Genomic DNA, 22,430 nt, shown 5'->3' with positions numbered 1-22,430 from the left:
GAGCCAGCCAACAAGCTTGTTAGATTTTATTTACATTTGTTTTCCTTTTATTAGATACTTTGAACAGATTTAGCTTGACGAGTTTTGAAATCCATATTGGTCTGACTATGTGTGATCAGCTTGGTTACTTTCAGAGATTTTAATACAAAGCAGCGAGCAAATACAAATAATACAAATCGGCAGTTTTTATTTTTGAGTTACATTTTAACTAATGAAGGCAGTCACATATTCTGCAGAGATAAATGATAGGGTGCCATCTCGAACTTTTGATGCCTCATTGCTCCCGATATCTCTTTTTAGTTGTGTATTGTAAATTTCCCAAAGCTCCCTCATTGGCCTTTACAATACCTTGCTTCTGTTTTCCCTTTTATTCTTTTTCTGCCTTCAGAGCTTCTTGTGGGAACCATTGAAAATTGAGACAGCACAGTCTGGAGGATTTGGTCTGTACAGTATGACATTATTTCAGCCCTGTTGGGGCTATTGCTGTTCACACTACAGGTTTGCTAACTGATCTTGAAATTATCCAATATCAATCTTTTGAAGGTCAATTTCTTTCAGAAACGTTAAAATAATGACTATGCTTTTCTCCTTAAATGTAGTTCCATTTCATAAAGGAGGGACAAAAAGTTTATGATCCTAGCCTTTTTTGCGTTTGATAGATACATTTGGCATGGCTTGTGCATGTACAAATAAGCCAAACTAACAAACGTTTTAAACAAATTTCATCATGAACTTACTAATCTAAGAATAACACACTTACGAACCATAACCATAGAATACATAGGTGTACTAAAAGGAAATATATTGTCTTCTTTATATTTATTATTATCTTATTATCTTTATTTATTTTACTTTATATATTAACAAGACTATGAAAAACTTTAGTTTTTAAATTAAGTGACTGAACGTAATGTATTTTACACCAGGTTTTTGCATCTGTGAGCAGTGAACACTGTGCTGGAGTGCTAATTCCACAGAACAGACCTTTACTGAAAATTATTTTAATTACAGGTGCTCCTCTGCAGTCTGCTCATTACAATGATAAATTGTATGGCCAGCAAGTATCGAAAGGTTGATTTTCCACATTTTTTGGCTAAAGCAGCAGTTTCATAGACTGAAGATGGCAATGTTGTTGACTTATAACACCGGAGGAATTCAAGTTAAATTAACTGGAGGATGAGACAGCAAATCTATAATTTCACAAAGTTCCACAACTCTTAATTGCACATTACAAATATTAGGGTGTAGCTCTTATAACAAGTCGGTAAAGCATACAGTGTTTCTCCAACGGCAGGATTCAGTTCACACAGAGTTCAGAAGAAAATGCCTGGACTGATGTACTGTAGCAGTGTATGAACGTCTCATTCTCAAATGATCAGGAAGGATTGGTCAGATGGGGTACACAGGGGCCTGTTTCTGCTTTTCTGTGATACATTTACCTCATTATCTTCTCTAGGGCCCCAGTGTATAACAGCTTAAACACTATAAAATCAAGGAAAGATGCCAGGCAAAGCAACTCCAGCAGAAAACTGTACGGTTTACTTAGTGTTATTTTAACTTCTCAGTCCTGTTAGACTGTAGGTTGATGGGTCCTAATACAGTACTGTATGTACCCCTAATTGTGTGAACCTTATTTAGTAATTTGGAAAGTTAAGCAGATGAGAACATTGCTTTAAATTATCCACAGAATTTAAAGTTGTAATCAAGTCACTCAACATTGCTGGGCATACAGTAAGCAACGGAGCCTTCTACAGTAATATTTAACCAATGAAAGACCTGGCAGGTAAAATGTGTTTGTATGAAGCAGAACCCTCTCTAGGCTGCGGGCACCGCATTAGAGACAATGAAACAGCTAGAAAGGCAAGACAGGACATATGTGGTTTATTTACATAAGGCTACACATTACCATTATTAATGGGGAGATTGGTCACTGTCGCTGGAACAGGGGACCAAGGCAGACATGACTCTGCTTTGTTTTGTCAGCAGAGAGTTGTTAGTTGAAGCACCTTTTCATAAGGCTCCATTTCAATACATTTCCATTGATGATCATTGTCTTTGAAATTTAAATCTATCATTGGGAATCAATATTCCACGGAGTAAGTCAAGCAACTTTGAAATCACCCTACAGTACATGTCACTTTTTAAAAGTTCTCTCTACAAAAGAACATATTTGCATCCCAAATCTTAAGTAAGCAGGAATAGAAGAAATGATTTCCAAGTCCATGAATTATTTAGTAAACATTGAATACATGTTTATTATTATTATTATTATTATTATTATTATTTATTTCTTAGCAGACGCCCTTATCCAGGGCGACTTACAATCGTAAGCAAAAACATTTCAAGCGTTACAATACAAGTAATACAATAAGAGCAACATTTTTGTTTTTATTATTTTTGTATGCTTCCGAGGTGTCTGCTAAACACTTCACTGGTATCTGTTTTCACTTCAGAGCGGTTGGCATTTCAGTCAGGCAGAGGCAAAGACTTGATTTTTTAAAAAAATTTTCAGATGTATTTGAAGGTTCAGTGGTTGAACCTGATTTTAAAATATCGTGTTTACATTTTAATGAATTGTATAGTAATGCTGAAATGTGTGTTTTTCTGCAGCCAGTACAAGCTCTAAATATTATCCACTTTAAAGTATAAGCAGCAGCTTGCAAACATTTATTATACTTTTGATTTAGGTAGATTGAATTTCTTCAAAGTACAGTTTTCCTGGGATGTCTGGTAACCCTAATATCAGTTATGCAGCCTACAATGTTTAGCTAGAAGAATATACAATAGAAAAGAATCTTAACACAGAAATACTGGAGAATTGTCAAAAGGTAATGCTGTTCCAAACAGAGTTAAAACTAAAGTGATTAAGAATGTCAAAAACAGAAAGGAATTGGATAAAAGTGTAATGAGGATTACTCTAGGGTTTAGAGATATAGCCATGAAATTGATATAAATGTGAAATTAATTGTGATTAATTTAGAATGAATCCTTTCATGCGCCTTTTCTTTGCACAGAATTTGCATACATGAGTAGAATATAATAGTGTTTCTCTCCTGGTGTTATTGGTCGCTTCTAATCCATATATAAAGATAGCACCTCTTTGTTCACATGTAAAATACAGTTGTTTGTAGACTGCCTGGCTATTACATTCTGGGGTCTTTACACATGAAAGCCCAGGTGTTTTTTTGGTAAATAACAAGTAAATATTAGTAAATAGAGAAAAAAGAACAGAACTTGGAACCATTCATAATGATTAAATGCAAACATCATAAAAAGGTAATGGAGTGATAAATCAGTAAATAAGCCCAAAAATTTGAACCCCCAACACCAACCCCAAATATAAAAGCTGCTCACTGTACTGTACCTTTAAGAGTTTACTACAAACTGACATATTTAATCATTTACAGCAAACACATATTAAAATGAGGTAACCTCTGGGACAAAAGGCATTTGAATTATTTATCTTTAGTGTAGTGAAAATGGCATCGTGAGGAAAGCCTGCAGAGACTTGGTGTATGTCAGCTGCATCATATAATGTTTCACCATAATCAGGTAACAATTCCTACTTTAGTGTTTTGTCAGTGGCTCTGCCGTAAGCAAGTGCACAACAGCTCCCTTGCCCAGCACACCTGGGATTTGAAGTGATGTGAGAGAAGCAACAGCAGAAGAGGAGGAGGGGGGGGGGGGTCTAAACCAGACCCAAGAACGTGGTTAAAGATACATGACTTGCTGTGCATTGTGGTGTTAGCACTGCAGGTAGCACCGGTAACGCTGTGTTCCATTGTCTGCCTGTGGGACCTGAAGTCAAATTTTCCTTTTCTGTTTTCCAATATTGTCTGAAAAGTTCCCAAAGGGTTAATTAGACATCAAAGCAACATTCTGTTCCTAAGTAATCGGTTTTGTTTCCATATCTGCCGTGTGGGCTGGATAACCCATTCCACAAGGATTTTCGCTCCAACATAACCTTTCATGTTACAAGCTGAATTATACTCTATGTCCCAAGAATAGAAAGCAGGGCTTTGTTTTACATAGAGGATGATGCGTATGAAGAGGAAAGAAGTATTAAAAGAGCCTGAAGACTTTTTGGTTGAGGAATGCTTGAGCACGCCCCCAACTGCCTTCCTGATGTTCTTTGATGTTTTTAAAGAAAAAAACAAATGCATTCTGTTGCTCACATGCCCCATCCTGTAAAAGTTACATATACTGTACAGCATAAGAATACAGTAGGTTATTTCTAACATACTTAGACTCTACTGTACATCTTGACTTTTGCATTGTTACATTTTTTTTGCATACCTTCTACAGTACTTGGTCCACTGACTGTTAAGACTGCAAGTGTATCATTGCATTACAGATCTTCTCTCATGTGCCTGCTCCTGACAGACTGTTGACCGTTCCTGTATTTCACCAGCTCTCTGTGTGACCAAGACCTTCCAGACAGGGTCAAAGGCTTTTCTAAATGTATTTTGACTACAAAATGTGTGTTATGCAACCACTAATGGGTGAACCGCTGTACAGTATGTGTGTACTTTTATGCAGAAGCAAAAATATATATTTAACAGCACATGTAACACCCCACCTCTTTATAGTATCAAATCCCATTTGGATTATGCTCTCCAGCAACCCCTGCTGGAGGTGTTTTGTAATTCTCTTTGCTCGTAGCTGCAGTGTTTTCCTGCTCTGGATTCTGAGCCTCCACTCTGCTGGACAGGGCTCATGATCCACCTGGCCTGCACATTCTGCCATCTGGAACATCCCTGTCGTGACTCGCTGGCTCAGATCCCAGGATAGAGGAATCACTTTCAAATGTCTGATACAGAGAGTCAAAGGGTATAGTGGTACCCATCCACCATGCTTTCCCATGTTTCACCCAGAATTAGATATTTTAACATGAAACAATACCATGGAGGCGAGGACCGGGTTGTTCAATTTAGATAACAAGTCCACCTCTCTTTAACGACCACGTAATTTGGCACAATTGGCACCTTTGCAGGTAGTGTTGATAAGAAAGGACACTGGTTTGATTGGCACCATGCAGTGAACTGCTCACTGCCCGTGCTGGTCCCTCAAGGGCAAGCCTGAGGCAAGGAACAGTCCTCCATTCCATTCCAGGAGCACTGAAATTCATCAGGAAAATTAAACAATGTCTTTCCAGACTCTGCTATCCATCTTGGAATATGACAACCTGGCATCTAGAACAGTTAATGAAGCACTTTTAAATGAAGTTACATTAACATGTAATAGTGTCTGTAAATTTGCATTACCAACAGGTAAAAGAAGACGCCGTTGTCATTTGTATTGGCTCTCAGCTTCTCTTTGAAGAGATTAGAGCTGGGTAATATTTTTGGAAAAGCTCCCAGGTATCTGACTCTGATTATTGTTCATAAGCCTTATTCATTGTAATGTTCTCAGTAAACAAGTTACTTTTGCCCGAGGATGAAAAAGCAGTAGGGCACAGATCTTTAAAGCCTCTTGTGCAGTGTGTGGGAAGTTGCGTTGTGTGGTCTTACAGTATGTATTGAAGTGTTAATGAGTTTTATTATTGTAATGCATGTTAGTAAACTGACTTCTCAGATGAGTGTATTATGATAGGCTGCTCGCATTCTGTATATTTTAGTGTATTTACACTTACAACTTGGACCTGAGCTGACTTAGAGCCGATCAGGTTGAAAGAGTCTTATCATTTGAGCCACATCGTTTACACTTATATGTAAATGTAAACAATAACTCCCATTTATTTTCTTACTCATGAAAAATACTTACTTTTGTTATTCAACAAAAGCGAAACTCATTCACTTAATAGCTAAAAAGAAACATCTGCAACTTTGAATTGTGTACATTCTCCCCCAGAACTTTACCTTATACTAACAATCTATCTATCGATGATACAATTTAAAAAATAAAGCCTGGGACGGCTGCATTTATACTACAGAAAAACAAGACCTAAGCCGCCTCAAAGCTTCAAAGTTGCTCGTGTAAACAGAGTATGTGTTTACTTGTTGAGTCTTGAGTGTAATTGGAATTATCTTAACTGGCCTTTGCCTTGTGTATCAAAATGTAACCTATGTACACCCCCAAAATGATTTTTCAATTATATTGCAGTTTTATTTTACATGCATTTTTCAGATTTGCCTAATGAGTTATTTGAAACCTAAATGCTACAGCAGGTATAACGACATACATCTCTGCATGTATTGAGGATAAATTACAAACAGAAGAGCAGTAATAATATGTAATTTTCTCCAGATTAGAACCAATGAGCCGAGTTTTACATTTCAGGTCAATGGCCTATAGAGGACAGTAGAGATCAAGTTGTTGCTCAATGTTCAGAATGTTATACAGTAAGCAAGCAGTAATTTGTGGAGGCTAAGTGGCTAAATCAAGGGATTAGTGGATACTGTGATCTCTGATTTCTATATACACCAGTTCTCATTAAAGCCAAACTCCATTGTGTGTGTGTGTTTTTTCCAAACAGTACACAGTTTTTTATTTCCATTCAAAATGTGGATACATTAAGTACCATGGGACATTTAGCTACACTACAGTTACCAAGGCTGTAGCCAGCTTAGAGGCACCCGAGGCACGGGCCTCGGTTAAAGTCATACAAATAATTAATTATTTATTACACCCTCTTACACGTTGCTTAGCCGCAGTGCATGGGCAAGTGCCTCAGTGATTGTTCATGGCTGGCTACCGCCCTGGTTGCCATTTACTAACATGTACTACTTGGATATTCTGTGAATGTATGGATGGAATTCCATACATTAACAATATGTATTTAACAAAGTCAAAAAACTTTATTCCCAGTATAAAAACAAAGGAGCAGCAAATAGATAAACAAACATGAGGCCTATTTTCATAACAGATTTTATTTTTTATAATTTATTCAAATCTGTTACTTTATATATACAAGAACATTTAATGGATATTTTACTTGGATAATAAACAATTGTTATACAAGTACTGTCATATGTCGGGGATTAGAAACACTGTAGGAATGCAATGTACTGTCCACGGCATACTGTAGTAGACCTTTCTTTTAAAGCAGGCCGCAGGACTGTGACCTGAGGATGAGTGAGAAGGAGTAGTACACAGCAGCTCTGTGCACAGATAGTTGCTAAGAAGAAATATATCTTCATTCAAAATGTGCGTCACGAGTTGGATAAAATACCCCCAGATAGATGGCTGTTAGGCTGCAGCAGCACTGAGCAGTGTTAATGCCACAGGCTGTCTGTTTATAATCCCTGTCCACCAAGTAGAGATCTAGGGAAAACTGATTTGAAGCCAAAGCAAAATATCCAGTGGAGCAAGGGCTGCTAAAGATATGAGCTAGCTGATTGCATACATTGGATTAAGTCTGCAAGTAGTTCTCTAATGAATTACTCTGGTTTCCTGCCACAGTTTACATTCCAAAAGTGTTCCTCTGTGGGCTATACAGTCCTGTTGAAAAAGCAGTTCCCAGCTTGGGAACTGGGTTTCATGCTTCTGAACCAGCGCAGTCTCCGCAAGGAGATTCAAATTCCTGATCTTAAATCCCATCTGGAAAAACTTAATCCAGAATGAATTTTTTCTCACTGCAGGTCCGATCAGGAAGCCAAAGTATGTAGAAAGCCCCAGAGTTCCCGGGGATGCAGTTGTTACGGCACTAAGGAAAGTGTCGGAGACGAAGCAGCCTCCCCAGAATGGTAAGAACAGTGTTTGTTTTATTTTGTGAATTGTTTTCCTTTTATTGTTGTTAATACGAGCAGCAAACTTTGCAGGTACAGTTGATAAACAGACTGTAACGATACGGCTTTGACGGCAGAGTAATCCTGAAAAGGTTTTGCTTAAAAGCCCTCTGAATGATGCGTCTCATCCTTTGGAATTTTTTGGCAGTGGTGAGCTGTGCTGTGGGGCTGCTTGAGACAGCTTTTCATTGTGTTCATGAGACCTGCTTAAGAGCCACTCTAGGTGTGAATATATTGGGAGGCATTGCCTGTTATTTTTCTATTTGTGCAGAGCCTGTGCTGTAGCTGGCGTCTCATTTACAAGACAACAGGCAGAAGAACGGTAATAAATGTAATCTTTAATTTGCTGTGTCACATGGAAACAGCAGAAACACTCCAGGGAGTTAGTTGTTTGAATTGAAAATCCTGTATTTGTGAATTGGAAATATCTAGTCATTTTATAATAAAGTATATTGCTAGCGTTGGTTATTGATTCTTAAAAACATATGTAGTTCATGTACTGTATTTGTTATTTTAAAGTACCAAATTACAAACCTATTTGTTTTCATGTATTATCAATTTTATTGCTATACAGTGCTTTGTTTACTGTCTCTTTGTCTTTCTAGTTGGGTGGGAAAGTTAATGTTTTGACTTGACACTTTTGAGACTGGCTTGATATGGGTGTGGGTTAGTAGAAGCAATTTCCACCCAGGGGCAAGTTTCTACATGTCCTTAGTTACCAGTGCAGAAACAAGTGCCAGTGTGTTTTTAATTGACGGGTGCATGGCTGACTCATGTTTCAGAGGCCAGTTGAGATTTGATATCAGTAACATGTTGTAATTGTAAACTTCTTGGTCGGGAGATACTATACAGTATAGAAAGGGGACGAAGGAGTTGGTATAGTAATTATAGAACTACCATACTGAGAAAGCTTTGAAGTTTACACTCCCTAAACACAAAGATCCTGTCCAAACAGTGGTGTTCCTCTAAACATTGACAGTATTACAATAACTCTGAAGCCCGACATGCGCACCGATATACATGTTAGGTAAACATGTTTCTTCAGTATTTTTTCTTTTTTTTTTTCTTTTTGGAAACCATTTTTATCACAGAAATGCCACTCAATGGTTAATCTGTCACACATATCAATAAAACTGTTGATTTTTAGCAACTGTCCAAACCACTCTTGTTGGCAAAGGAAGATGCCGTCTTGCAAATTCACATGGTCACATCAAAAATATTTCCTGATTTTGCCTGAAGTCAAAATGTTTCTGAAAGTAGAATCCAAATAAGAATACTTTTCTTAAAGACAACTTTAAGAAAAGTATTCTTATTTGGAAGCAAGATTTGTTCATTTTTAATTTTAATAAGAGGTTAATATATCCTTAGATTTGTAAGATTTTCTGGTGTAAATATATATGTAACGTATGAATAATCCATTGTCTAAAGTGTATTAAAACGTACTCAGAAAAACCATTCCTCCATGTTTCAGTGTTTTGCAGACAGACTTCTTTTTCAGGGGCTGTTTCATTGAAAAGTGCCTGCACCCTGGAGCACTGAAACTTTTATTGTAAAGCAGTACGAGGGCAGCCAGATTTTGAACCGAGTGACAGAACCATCTTGTTTGTTCTCGCGTTGAATTCTCTCTCTCTTTTTTTTGTTGTTGCTTTGAAGGACTGTTTCTTTCTGCAGAATGAACTTAGTTTATGTTTTATTTTTCTGTTCTGTTTTCTTTCAGATTTTTTTTGTTCTGTTTTCTTTCAGAGTTATTCGGGAGGATGCGCGGGAATCTATATTAAATACTCTTGGTTTTCAATTGCTTTCCATCAGGTGTCTGTGCCAACGGTGGAGATAAACACAGTGCTGTGGTTAAATTAAGTGTCAAAAATAGATTTGTGTGTGTGAACTGTAGAGTAATGGAAGTTGAGTGAAAGCCACCAGCAGCGTTACAAGAAGTAATCGCAAGAGAATTTTCAGCTGTTCGCTTCGTTGGTGGCACAGTATAATTTTTCGCGTAATGCTTTCCCTTGTCAAGATGGGGTCTTTTAAATCCTTCCCTTGGGTTTTGAAGTCTTTTTTCTTGGGGGGAGGGGCTGGGGGGAGAGAAGGAGAAGCTACACCATATGCATGTTAAACAGTTGCTATGTAGCAAAACATTGGTCTTTTGGTTCAAAACAGAAAAGAGATTGAAAGATATCAAATAAAGAATCTGGTGATGATGAGAGTTTGCTTTTTTTATTTATTTTTTTATAACTGTTGCAGAAAGAATGTTGCAGTTTGATTTGTCATGCCAAAATCTGTGACGCACGTTCAAAAAGGTGGCAATTATTTAGGATAACTCTGTTGCTTTACAGGTACAATGTACTGCAATTGGAAGGTACTGACAAGTAGTAGAACAATTCAGTTAGTGGGTTTATGCACTGTCAGTGGATTAGTATTCTAATGTCTCCTAAACTCAGACTACCAACTAAAATCAGGATTTAATGGCTGTGCATGGTCTTATGTAGATTGAGCCTTGTGCAGTCCTGTGCGCTAAATGAATACCTTGTTAGTGAGGCCAAATACCTGTTCATACAGTGCTTCAGCCAGGGATAAGTTAGAACAGCAGGGATTTAGAAAGTCTATCATTGTGTCTGCTCTTCCTGATGTTGGCCGCCTTCGTGTCTTGTGAAGGTTATAGATAAAAAGAAATAAAAGAAACAATGAAGACATTTAATGATTGCTTTGTAACATAGTGTGGATGGTACAGAGGGCCATCCTTTTAAATGGTGCATAAAAGATGCATTCTAAGTTACATGTACAGCTTTTGAAACCTTGTGAAGTAACTTGAACTTCTTAAGCTCTTCTACTGCAGACTCACAGATTCCATAAAAAAGGTTATGCTGATTTGCAGTTTTGTAGCCATAGGCAGCGGAAACGACTCCTCATTGCACAGTTTAGGATGAACAAGCTATAATTAAGGCTAACTGTACAATCAATATTTCAATGGCTTTCATTGGCATATGAACTCCTTTTTCATGTAGCATCCCCTGACTAGCAGAGGAAATCTTTGGGTCAATTGTTGACACTGCTTTTTATCACCTAGCCACACTGGGTTGTAATTGCCTGGTGAAACTACCGAAATCCATATCAAGCCTAAAAGACAACTCTGCTGAGTGGCATTGTGTCACAGAACAGTACAATGTAAAACATACACTACAAACAGGTTAGATCACATTTTAAATCGTATTGGAAAGCTGCAGTGTCCCACAGTCATGTTAAGTGTTGTACTAAAATATGATTTCTGTTTAGCGGTGATAGCCGTTTACTACGTTAATCCAGAGGTTTCCCCTTCTTTGCACTCCTATTTGGATTCATGTATTGATACAACAAAAAACATTTAACAAAAATTTAAATAAATGAAGAATCCCAATTGTTAACTGCAAGGTTGAATACTATACCATACCATACCATACTATACCATACCATACCATACCATCTCTTGTTTTTACCAGCTCTTAAATACAAAGTCGTGTGTAATGAGGGGTAGTCAAGTAAAGCGTGCATTGATCTTTTTGAAAAGGTGTTGAAGCCTGAGCAATGACCTGTGGTGTACTGCTGCTAATGATAAAAATAAAGTGACCGGCTGCTACCAGTGATGTCAAGTTATATTTTTTCCATTTGTAATGAGAAATCAGTGAGTAATACGTTTGTATTATTTTCCTGTCTTGGGTTTTTGAAAAACGAATAATTGGAGGGAATAACTTACACTATTCTTGTATGTTGCGCTTTTCAAACCGAGACATCACAGCATGCTCTGATTTATGTTATAATCAATCAATTACACAAAACGCCTGCCACCAATATTTAAAAGATTCATTGCTGGCCTTCTTTATATCAGCTGGGATTGATTTCCACAGACAAGGGGGAAAGCAACTTCAAACTTTTTTTGAATCACCAATAGATTCAGCATTTTGTAATCTCATAGAATTTCTGGGAAGATAATGATTGGAAGTCTTGGACATAAGACCATAAAGGGCCTCAGAATAATGTTCAAATGCATTCTAAAACTCAGGAAGCCAGTGTAAAAAAACAACTAGATTGTTCTGAAAAACACTCATTACATAACAATATTTATATTTTTTGTACAGTTGCCAGCAAAGTAGCAACAGTGGCCCCAAAAAGTATTTGTGGTTTGTGATGCATGAATGGTAGGGCATTCTCTGTTTTAACCAAATCTGACCCCAAATGTTATCCGTTTACCAATGCAGAAGGACTGGGTGGGTTATTTTGAGATTTGTTTTCATCCAAAACATTGGTTTCTGCAATTGTTCCAGAATTGATCAAATAATAGTTTTGTGCATGTCTTAAATGGCAGTGCAAATACCTGAGCAGTTTTTGCTCTCTGCTGCAAGACGAGCTGTGTGCTGGTTGTTAATAGGCCTACACTGCTAGAGATGCCTCTTTCCTTGCCAGGTTAGCAGCTGGTATCGAGAAGCTCATAGGGATGTCCATACTGATTTTTTCTAATCAAGGCATAATTAACCCTCCTCTTGAGAGGCAGCCTGTCTTTTTCTGAGTGGATTTTTTTAAAGGAAAGATAACCAATCAAGGCTTTTAATTTGCTCTATTGTACCATATGACAAATATTACTAGGCCCTATTCTCTTGTGTTATAAATACTATTTTCTTGTTTTTTTTATGCTTTTAACCCTTTAGACCCCAGAATAATTCTAAAACCCTTCTGTAGATTCTTGAGGATTTGTGCAAGAAATTGAGATTCTGTCTGTTTTGTTCAAATGAACATAATTCAAAAAGCAAGAAAAATCTAGAATTACAAGGTTTGTTTATTTTAAACAATACAAATCATTCTTTGTAAGCACACCAAGCTTGACAGTTTTTGCAAAGTAAAATGCACATACAGTTTTCTTTTGGGATATACGTTTTGGCATACCAGCAGTATATTTGTTTTACAATATTTGTCTTACTTGAAACTGTTGTATCTCATCCAAATCCATGTCTGAGGCAGACAAGATTGATTCAGGATCAATTTCTGAAACCATCTGGACAGCAATCAACTGAAAATGTTTTCTTTGTTTTGGTGTACTTCAAACATAGATAGGTCCAAAAGTATAAACATGAAGATAGTTATTTCCACTTCCAGGCCGTAAGTGAATCCATTCTGTTGATGCGATGATTACCGTACCACCTGCAAAAAGACACATACGATTACTCTGAATCATGCGCATGCTTTCCATATTGATCTTTTAAAATTGCCAACCTTGAAACTCCAATTTTACTGTGAAGTGTTACAATGTAACTCTGCTATTACGTTTTCCTTGGACCTGTTATTTCATTTGACAATGTCACCAATGTTATGACAGCCTAAACACAGCTGTAGCGACTTGCAGACAAGGTGTGGTTTTTTACAAACAAACCAAAGAAAATAATGACTTACTCCTAGCACTTATTAACCTACAATCCACAAATGGTTATTGCTATCCTAACATCCTGCCACTGCTCTTGTTACAATAATTAAGAAGGCTGCCATTCAGTCCGTTTTGGCTGACAGAGACCAATATTATTGCAGCATCTTGACAGTATTTTCATTCTGACAGTATCATTGGCAGAAAACGTCTGAAAAGTGGTGAAGGTTGACTCGGCACATTATTTAACCGAGCCTCAGCGGGATTTGCATTTAAAAAAACAAAAAACAAACATAATTATCTTATTTTCTCTAGCATTGGTGTGCATTACTTTCAGATGTATGCTAAAATGATCATACGTAAAAGTCTTCTGTAGTACTGCATTATATGCTGTGTGTGTTGTGATGGTGTTGTCCAGGGCATATCTAGTTCTCTCTCTTTTCAGCTGTCTCTGCCTGTATCCTTCACAGTATACTGGTGTGGTGGTGAGACATTGATGTGTGAAGATTGTAGTTAAACAGGTAAAAGTAATTTGATGTTGTAGCTTATCTCCTATCAGCACTTAAAGGGGGCAATGAGGAGGGTAGGAGAACTGATCTTGGAATACCTTTTATTCTGTGGATGTGATTCTGTGCTTTAATATATGTGAATAAAAAGTACTAGAGGCCATACAGTACGTACATTATGGGGTGGATGGAAGCAGAGAGCTTTAACATTTAACAAAAAAACGAGACCTACATTAGCAGTGCAAAGGAAGTACAGTATGAAAATGTTGCACAGGGGACCACAAGGACATGGTAAGCTGTGACAGAATGACATGAGACTTCTGTCATCGAAACATAGTCTTCATAACATTCTATGTGTATAATATTGATTTAATTTACATTGAAAAAAATCTCAATTAATGTCTTTGTACTTAATTAAAATCTGTTACTTAACATTCTTTGAATGTTTTACTGGAGATTTTGAATGAAAATAATTAGCAGAGCATTATGGGTAGCTGAGTCTGGAGGAGGTCCACTGCCATGTGCTGTTCTCCCTGTATCCCCGGTACTCTGAGAGATTACTGTAGACAGACACTGTCTGGAATTAGGAAGGAAGAGGGATTATTAACTGCTGCTGTAGACATACATCTGTTGAGGCCATTTGAGGAGATTCATTCTGGGTTATAAAAATAACAGTAAAGCATTACCATGTTGGATTAAAGTATTTGTAGATGTTTTTTTTTTTTTTTTTAGGAAATGTCTGAAGTCTCTAGAGAATCCAGTGAAACTAAACTAAATGCTATACACCTGATGGATTCTGGTGTGACAGGATGCTTATCGTTTTGGAAAACCAACATGATGGTTTTGACTCCGCTAGATACAGTAAAGAGACACCCACTACTGTAGACCAAGGCTGGGCAATTCTTGTGGATGGTCTTTCCACTTCAGGTTTATTTGGTACAGTCAACTCTCATTAATACGAATACGAAATTAATTATTATTATCAGGGTCTAAGTCAAATGCATACTGTCAGTTTTTCTTGAAGTTACAGTAACACTGAAATCAAATTTCAGTTGCAGTACAATGGAAAGTATTACAATTTAAGTACTGTGCATTTTATTGAAAATATGGTTGTAAGTCAACTTTTAAAAAGCATGCATTGCAAATTAACTGCACTTGAAACCTGCATGTCCCATTCATATCACAGGCATTTTTAAACCACAAAAAACAAGGCCTCCTCAGCATCAGGGTATTGAGCATCCACAGTTTGCTGTTCATTACAGTTTTTCAGAATGGTTGACAAAGTGTTTGCGGGAATGTTGAAATCGTTCTTTTCCTTGTTGGTGGTGCATTATCCATCGCTTTCAGCACCTCCACTTTTGTTTGCAAGGATAGTGCATGTTTTGGCGCTGCTTCGTGCACTATGGGGACTTAAAATACATCATAGGATGAGTGGTCCCAAAACAGCACTAAAATACAGTACAGAGGCGCCAATCTGGATGAAAGTCAATACATTTCCCAATATCCTTTATACTCGGCTGTCTGAACTAGGGCAATTTGCTCCAAAATAATTGGCACACATAGGAAATTCGTATTAAGTGAATTCATATTACAAGAAGTAATTTGGCTGGGACTTTGTCGACAATTCATAGTATCAGGAAATTAGTTTAATCCAAGTTTGTTTTAACGAGAATTGACTGTGTATTGAAAAAGAAAAATCAAGCACTTTAAGGACACGTGGGAAGGTTTCATTTAAACTATTTGGGATGTTATTGGGCCACAGACCGGGACTGGAAGGGTCGACTTTATAGTAGAAGTTCAAAATGGAGGTAAACACTCTGAGCGTGTAATAGCTTAATTAATTCCCTGAAGACTGCTTCCAAGTATATAGGCCTGTGTATTAATAATATATATATGTATGTATGTATCAACGAAGATACATGAAAAAGAGCATGTTATTATGACATAATATTAACATACTTGCCTACAATCTGCTGGAAATAGTGCACGAAGATTGATGTGTTTGAATTGATACACTAGTGCTTACCCATCATTTAACTAGTATAGTTCTCTGAAACAACTTGATCATTCAGAAGAAAAATATGCATTCTGGACTAATTTTGTTTTGTATTAGGCTCACTACGCCTTCACGATAACACCTTTAACTCGTAAAATGAGCATTTAGTGACCTACAGAAATATTTATAGGCCCACTATATAAACGACGCACACAAACTTTATTTGAAGTCTCTTTGTTCCTTTGCTGTTTACTACGTGAAATATCAAACATTCTTTAATGTCTGTCACAGCGTTCAAAGTAATGCCCCTTGTAAACTCGTCAGCGGTTGAACAGAGCTAGTGAAACACATGTTGGAGGAAGCTCAGGCTCTCAAGCTTTCAGATGTTACAGACTGCCATTTTTTTTTTATTAAGAAGCATCTGGATAGAAACACTAGACATCTTTTCAAGTATATAATAGCTTAAACTTTAGGAAGCAGGTATTTAATCATCTAGTTGCCCAGTATTGTATTGCTTCTTAGAAGTTATTAATAACTCTCAGGCAAAGGACTCAAGAAAGATGTACAGATAAAATCAAACGTAATAACTTAATTTTGCCAGACAAAGCCCCCAGGGAATAAAAAAAGTGTGCAGAATTATATTCACTCGGAAGCTGAAAAAAATAATAGAAACATTTTATTTTTTTGTAACTTAGTTACAAGGGAAATTAGTTTTAACATTGTCAGCATTCTTTTGGCAAGAATTCTCCTGTTTTGATTGAACGAAGATACTGCACAGTAATTGCATTGCTGAACTGTATATTGATACTGATCTGTTGGCAAAGCCACGGACACAATAGATTCACCAACACCTCTTGCTGACAATTAGAAGGTGATTTGTGACTTACGGATGCTGTGTTTACTTGCAGTGTGGTCACCAGGAATTAAGTGCATTGCTGTATTGATCTCTGCAAAGACAAGGCTGTCTTCACATTTTTTTCTATTTAGATGTATGGTTTTGGACTGGAGTTGCTATTGTGGGATCTCCAGGCAGAACCAGTTGCCAAAGCAGCATGAAGATTAGATCAACATGGAATAATGAGAGTCATTTCTCTTCCAGAACTGCATTCTGATAAAGAGCCAAGCTCCTCCCCTGCTGTTCAGGAACTTATGACCAGACTGGGGTTCTTACTTGGAGAAGGGATCCCAAGCACAGCTCACAGACCTATGGAAGACAAGAATGAAAAGAAGGTATGCACTTTTTCTTCCCAGCTGCACCAACACAAGGGACTTGTATTCACTTCTAAAGGGTGATATATTACAACATGCTTTATTTGGCAAGGGTGCAATGCAATGTTAAATGGTGGTTTAATAGAAAAGCATCTGGAGAATATTAGACTAGTTCTTCAGTGATAATGTGTGGGGTTGAATGTTGAAAAAGTACCAGATATTATTCAAAGTGTTCATTTTCAGGGATTTTAAGAAACTTGGAATGGTCTTAAATAACTGTGTAATGTGAGTGAGGTTGTTTGCTTCAGTCCATAATTAGAATGGTGATGTTTGCTCTGCTTTCAATTAGCTGTGTTCTATTAATGTCCTGTAAGATTCTAACTTTTTTTTTTTTTTTTAATTTTGTGCTTCTGGCACAGTGGTCTTTTTATGTGTTCCTGAATCTGAAGCCACTGTTAAGCTTGTTTGTCAATGCTTTCATTGCACATGGGTAAACTGGTTATTGCCTGACTATTTGGGAGATGAACCCATAATATCTGTTGAACTTTTTGGAATGCTTAATTCAAGGGAGTTTTTTCTTTTTGTTAAAACGCTTTCAGCACTATACATTTATAAGGAAGATAACCTTAACTAATTCAATAATTTGAGAATATATATATATATATATAACCTATTTATAAATTAATTACAAGGTTTCATAATGTACAACCTGACCTCATTACTGCACTGACTTGATCATTTCTAAGTGGGGGAGTGCTCAGAAACATACAAAGTTGTATCCAATAGTCACAGAACGAGAGACAGCCTTTTTAAAAACATTATTGTGGTCATATATGCTATTTTAATAATAGGTTAATATACAGTAAAACCTGAACGAGAGACACCTTGAGCTGCCACCTGCAGTGAAAACTGTTCAGTCCCTTCAGTGGACGGGTTATTTCAGTCTAGTATGCACTAACATAAATGAGAAATAAATAATACAATTGCTAATTTTAGCATGTTAGTAAGCAGGTGTTGGATTGCTAGAGTGTTTGTTTTATTTGGGTTTACCCATTGTCTGTCTCTAGAGTAGAGGGGTCTTCACGGGTCCAGATTTATCAACCCGACCCGACTACGAACCGAAAATTATTTACCCCACCCGACCCTACCCGATGTAAAATTCTTGTTATCAGACCCGGATCCGACCTGGCCTGAAAAAACAGTGGAACGTTTTTCCTTTCCCCAGCGTAGTATATGCACAGACTAGATGCAGTTTTTTTTCCAGTCAACCTGGAATTCTGGCTGAACTACAGACAGTGTTTATTCCATCACGAACCCACACAGAGGACTGTAAAATTAAATATATAAGATGTTTGTGTAAAAGATACAAAGATAAATACATTATCTGAAAATCAAATGAACTGAAGTACAGTCTCGTAAATGCAGGTTTTTTTTTACAAACAACACAAGAGCAAATGGAACATTTGTGTTTTACAAAACCTTTTTCTTTCTTTGTCCACAATAACAACACATGATTCCTACACCGCAGACTTCATTTTTCTGTGAGCTTTTGTTCATGGAATTCGTTTTTCTTTCACGTCCTTAAACAAATCAATTACTCCAAACTTTTAAGAATGATCTAAAAGAAACACCTTCGATATGGATCACGTGTCTGCTGCTGCGCTCTGCAAGCCATGTCATGTGCTACTGGGGGAAGCCAATCCACGCGACAGGAATTACAAAGAATGATTTTTAGTACCAAAGAGAGCCTCTTTTTGTCACTCTCTCAGTTTGTGTATTACTGAGTAAACAAAACTGGACCTGACCCGAGTCTTGCGTGACAATTTTTCACCCTAAAACCCGTTCGGTACGGGTCGGGTCTCTGGTCCTCAGGTCTGGGTAGACCTGTAAAGACCTCTACTCCAGAGGTCTCTGGAGAGGAGCACAATAGCACACACATTCTTTTTTTTTCTTTTTTACTAAATATAAATATATTTTGCAATATATAATTCCTGTCACAATTGTCTCAGAGCGATCTAAAGGGTTGTTTTTCTCAAAGTGCCTTGAAGATCCTCTGCTATTGAGAATTGCCTAGGAAAGTTTCAGTGGCAGTCTCTCGGCAGGAGATAGTCACAGAGGAGCAAGCATCTGCTACGGTCCCTCCTTCCACATTAGAAGCCACTGTTCCTGACCTACATAGGGGAGATAACCTAATAAAAAAAACGAGGACCAGAAATACTGCTGCCTGTCTTGAGCTTATTCTGTTGGGGAAACATTAAACCCTTTGATCTCAATCAGAACACCCCAAAATGGACTACTTAATGACATAAATAATAAAACAGAATCAAATTCATTATATATACTGTGTGTGTGTGTGTCTATATATATATATATATATATATATATATATATATATATATATATATATATATATATATATAATATACTTTTTTATGAAAAAATGTGACAGAATAATTCCTTGGAAAACAGTGTTTGTATATTTGCTATTTTTGATTGAGTATGAAAAGCTATTACACATTTAGTTTGATACCGATGCCTTCCGATGAATATACAAATATTTATTTAATTGCCCTAAGGGTTTCTCTCTCTGTCCCACCAGTAATTAATTCTGTTCCGTTTTTAAGAATTGATTAAAATGATATTAAATCTAAAATAAGTAGGTATAGAAAAATTGAATGACTGACATGCTCAAGTGCCAGTAACATTCTTTGACTTTGAAGGCGCTGCTGAGCTGAAATGACATAGGAATTGAAATAGTAAAAGCTGTTTGCTATAACATGTGTTTCTTTCAAAACTGCACATGAGATCAATACAGGGAATGGAAGTACCCGAGCGATTAGATTTATGGAACTGTTACATCACAAATACCCACTTTAAAGCTATAGATGGGTTGCTACAGTGAAATCTAAGTCTGACACAGACTGGTAGGGCTAGTGATCCGCAGCACAGGCGCACGTTCATCTCTGCAAGGTCTCTGGGGCTCCGCAGGTGTTCTGTTAGTTTAATAGCCGTCGGTTGGGGAATAGGGTTAAACAGTTTTGTGCTTAAGTTGTCTAATATTCAGACCTGCACGCTGACACCCCCTACCTTAGTTCACAGATCCATAATTCAGATCAATTGAGGGGCAAGGCTATCACATCTGAGGGGATTCAAATTATAAATGGCCCGTTTTCTCTTCTGTACTTTGCAGTGCACAATAGCCAGCCAGGGAATTAGCCCGTGCTCCACTCTGACAAGCAGTACTGCATCTCCGAGCACCGACAGTCCCTGCTCCACTCTGAACAGCTGCATCAGCAAGCCAACAATCAGCAAAACCAGCCCCTGTGGAACCATTACCAGCCCCAGCTCCACACTCGAAAGCAAGGACAGCGGCATAATAGGTAAGTGATCATATACTTGAGGATATGGTGGCATGCTGGGTTTCGTTCTAAATACCTCCCCCCACCCCCCCGCCCTTTGTAAGGTACTGCACAGTGACACACTTTTTCAAGTAACTGGCTTAATTTATCATATGTGTCAGCAGCGAAGTCGGTTTAAAGAAATGTTACTCTGTTACCCTGGTTTCAAAAGCCTGATAAAACTTTGTTTTGATTGTGTCCTTCAGGTTTGTCCTCCTGAAAGGAATTTATAATTTGATTGTAAATTGAAATTCAAGAAATGTGTGTCTCAGTGGATGGGCAGCAGGTTTTAAAATGGGTTGGGAAATAAAAATGGAGAACAGACTTGTACAGAACAGCTTTGCACCCCATTTCTTCATTTAAGGAATGTAACAAGATATTCATTTAGGATGGATCATGTGTCCCTTCAGCTTGCAATCAAATCAGTGCTACCCTGCTGCCCATGGTGGACTGTACACACTGTTAACAGCAGCATGGTGTTCTTAGTTCATAAGAGCAGAGCCTTTAGCAAAACTGGCAGTCTTTTGCACCCCAAGAGGGTTGAAGCTGATGGCATGTTGCGATTTGAACTACCCCTCCTGGAGTGTAGAGGCAGAACTGTAAAAAGTGTGAATTATTTACAAGCACTAAACGTAAAAAAAAAAAAATGGAAAACTGCATTAGGATTGTTGTTTTAGTTAGTTTATAAAAGGGTGCATTTGAATTAAGAAGACATTGAAATTCTTTGTTGTTTTTGTAGTGTAGTCCTGTGAAAACAGTGACTCTGATCTCCTGCCAACACAAGTATAATATGCAGTTACTGTGGCTATTGAATTATTCATTCAGCTACAAGTTGAAACATTCTCCCCTAGACCTCATCTATGGGAAATGGAGGGATTCATTCAGATCAGTTTGTAACATAAATCAAAGCTTTCCCAGATGGCTGATGGGCAGGTAGCTTTATAGTCCTGTAGTCAGTAGCCTGGCTGACTACAGAAGGAAGTACCATTAACAGGCATAGGTCTGGCACCCAAGACCTTTTCCTAGATATTGCCATTTCTCAAATTCGCTTGCAATGTGGAAGTTTGATTTCATCTCGGGACTGAGAAATAAGCGCTGTGGGAGCCACTGCTTATTTTGATAAGCCAGAAGAACAGTCTGATATGATAAAATGATCTACTTCAGACTACATTTTCCATTGCACTTTTAAACAACAGTTGGTGGCTTACTGTATGTTTGCTCACAGATAACGTCCTATTATAGAAAGCGCAAGAAGAAAATGGATGTATAAATCAACAACACAGTACAGAGGACACCTGTGAGCGCTTAGTATGTGGACCTAACAGCATGTTTAAGACTGTATTGGTTTTGTAGATGAAATAAATCACTTGGCAGTAACATGACACGATAGATTTGAGAAACATCCAAGTTGCATACCTTATGTGATACACTTGTGTTAGCCTGCTATTACCATGATGAAGAGGACATTCTAAAATGGAACTAAGGGATGTTTGGCGGCATAGTTCATTTTAGGTGCGGATTCTGAGGCCATTCTCTTTATTTCTGTTTCAGTTTTCTCTGTTTGTGGGGGAAAAAAGTGATGGTAATACATGTTAATGTGATTTAGTGAAATTAGTTTGATTTGTGTACTGTACTTTTAAGTGCCTGCTAATTACACATTGTAAAAAATGACCCCAAAATTGCCTGCAGATATAAAGGAGTTTCCAGAAGATGATTTCACTTAAATATTATTCATTTCAGTTTTTGAACTATTAAAAAGGACAGTAGATTTGTCCACACACTATTGCAGATAACTTGTTACAGTATGTCAAGTTATGAAAACAAGTATTGCTTTCCAATGGCTATATTAATTGTATTAGAGAGAAGAAAAAAAAAACATTTAAATTAACAGCACTTTTATACAACTGCCTATGTATTAATAATTTGAGCTGCGCTGCTACTGTGCAGACTGCCATTCTCGATGGTGTTTATTGCGTTATTACGAGTTGGATGGCTAGATAAATTCATGAAGAGATCTAAGTACTGCCATGTCAGCAACACCGGTCACCAAGCTAAAAATGGAAATGAGGTATATGTCTATTCTCTGTACTTTATCTGGAACATGTTGGCCTTTTAAATGAGTAAAATATCATAATATGCCTGTGCATTGACCTTTTCTGTTTCCTGGGAGATCTTTCAGTGTTACCCCTGAAGGCTTATATCTCTTGTAAA

General features: G+C 37.4%; 1 protein-coding gene across 7 annotated transcripts in view; it reads left to right on the top strand.

Moving 5' to 3' along the window:
- The window catches only part of LOC117426645 (protein TANC1-like), a 112,872-nt gene that overhangs the window by 40,106 nt on the left and 50,336 nt on the right, over positions 1 to 22,430 (top strand). For all 7 annotated transcript variants that reach the window (XM_059033788.1, XM_034044478.3, XM_059033784.1 and 4 more), the window contains 3 exons: positions 7,581 to 7,685; positions 16,712 to 16,842; positions 20,012 to 20,201. In XM_059033788.1, coding sequence (XP_058889771.1) covers positions 7,581 to 7,685; positions 16,712 to 16,842; positions 20,012 to 20,201 — 426 coding nt within the window. The remainder of the gene's footprint in view (positions 1 to 7,580; positions 7,686 to 16,711; positions 16,843 to 20,011; positions 20,202 to 22,430) is intronic.

This window comes from Acipenser ruthenus, chromosome 11 (genome assembly GCF_902713425.1).
Source record: "Acipenser ruthenus chromosome 11, fAciRut3.2 maternal haplotype, whole genome shotgun sequence".
Lineage (NCBI taxonomy): Eukaryota > Metazoa > Chordata > Actinopteri > Acipenseriformes > Acipenseridae > Acipenser > Acipenser ruthenus.
Note: the sequence above shows the minus strand (reverse complement) of the source record. Positions and strands in the feature narration are given on the sequence as shown.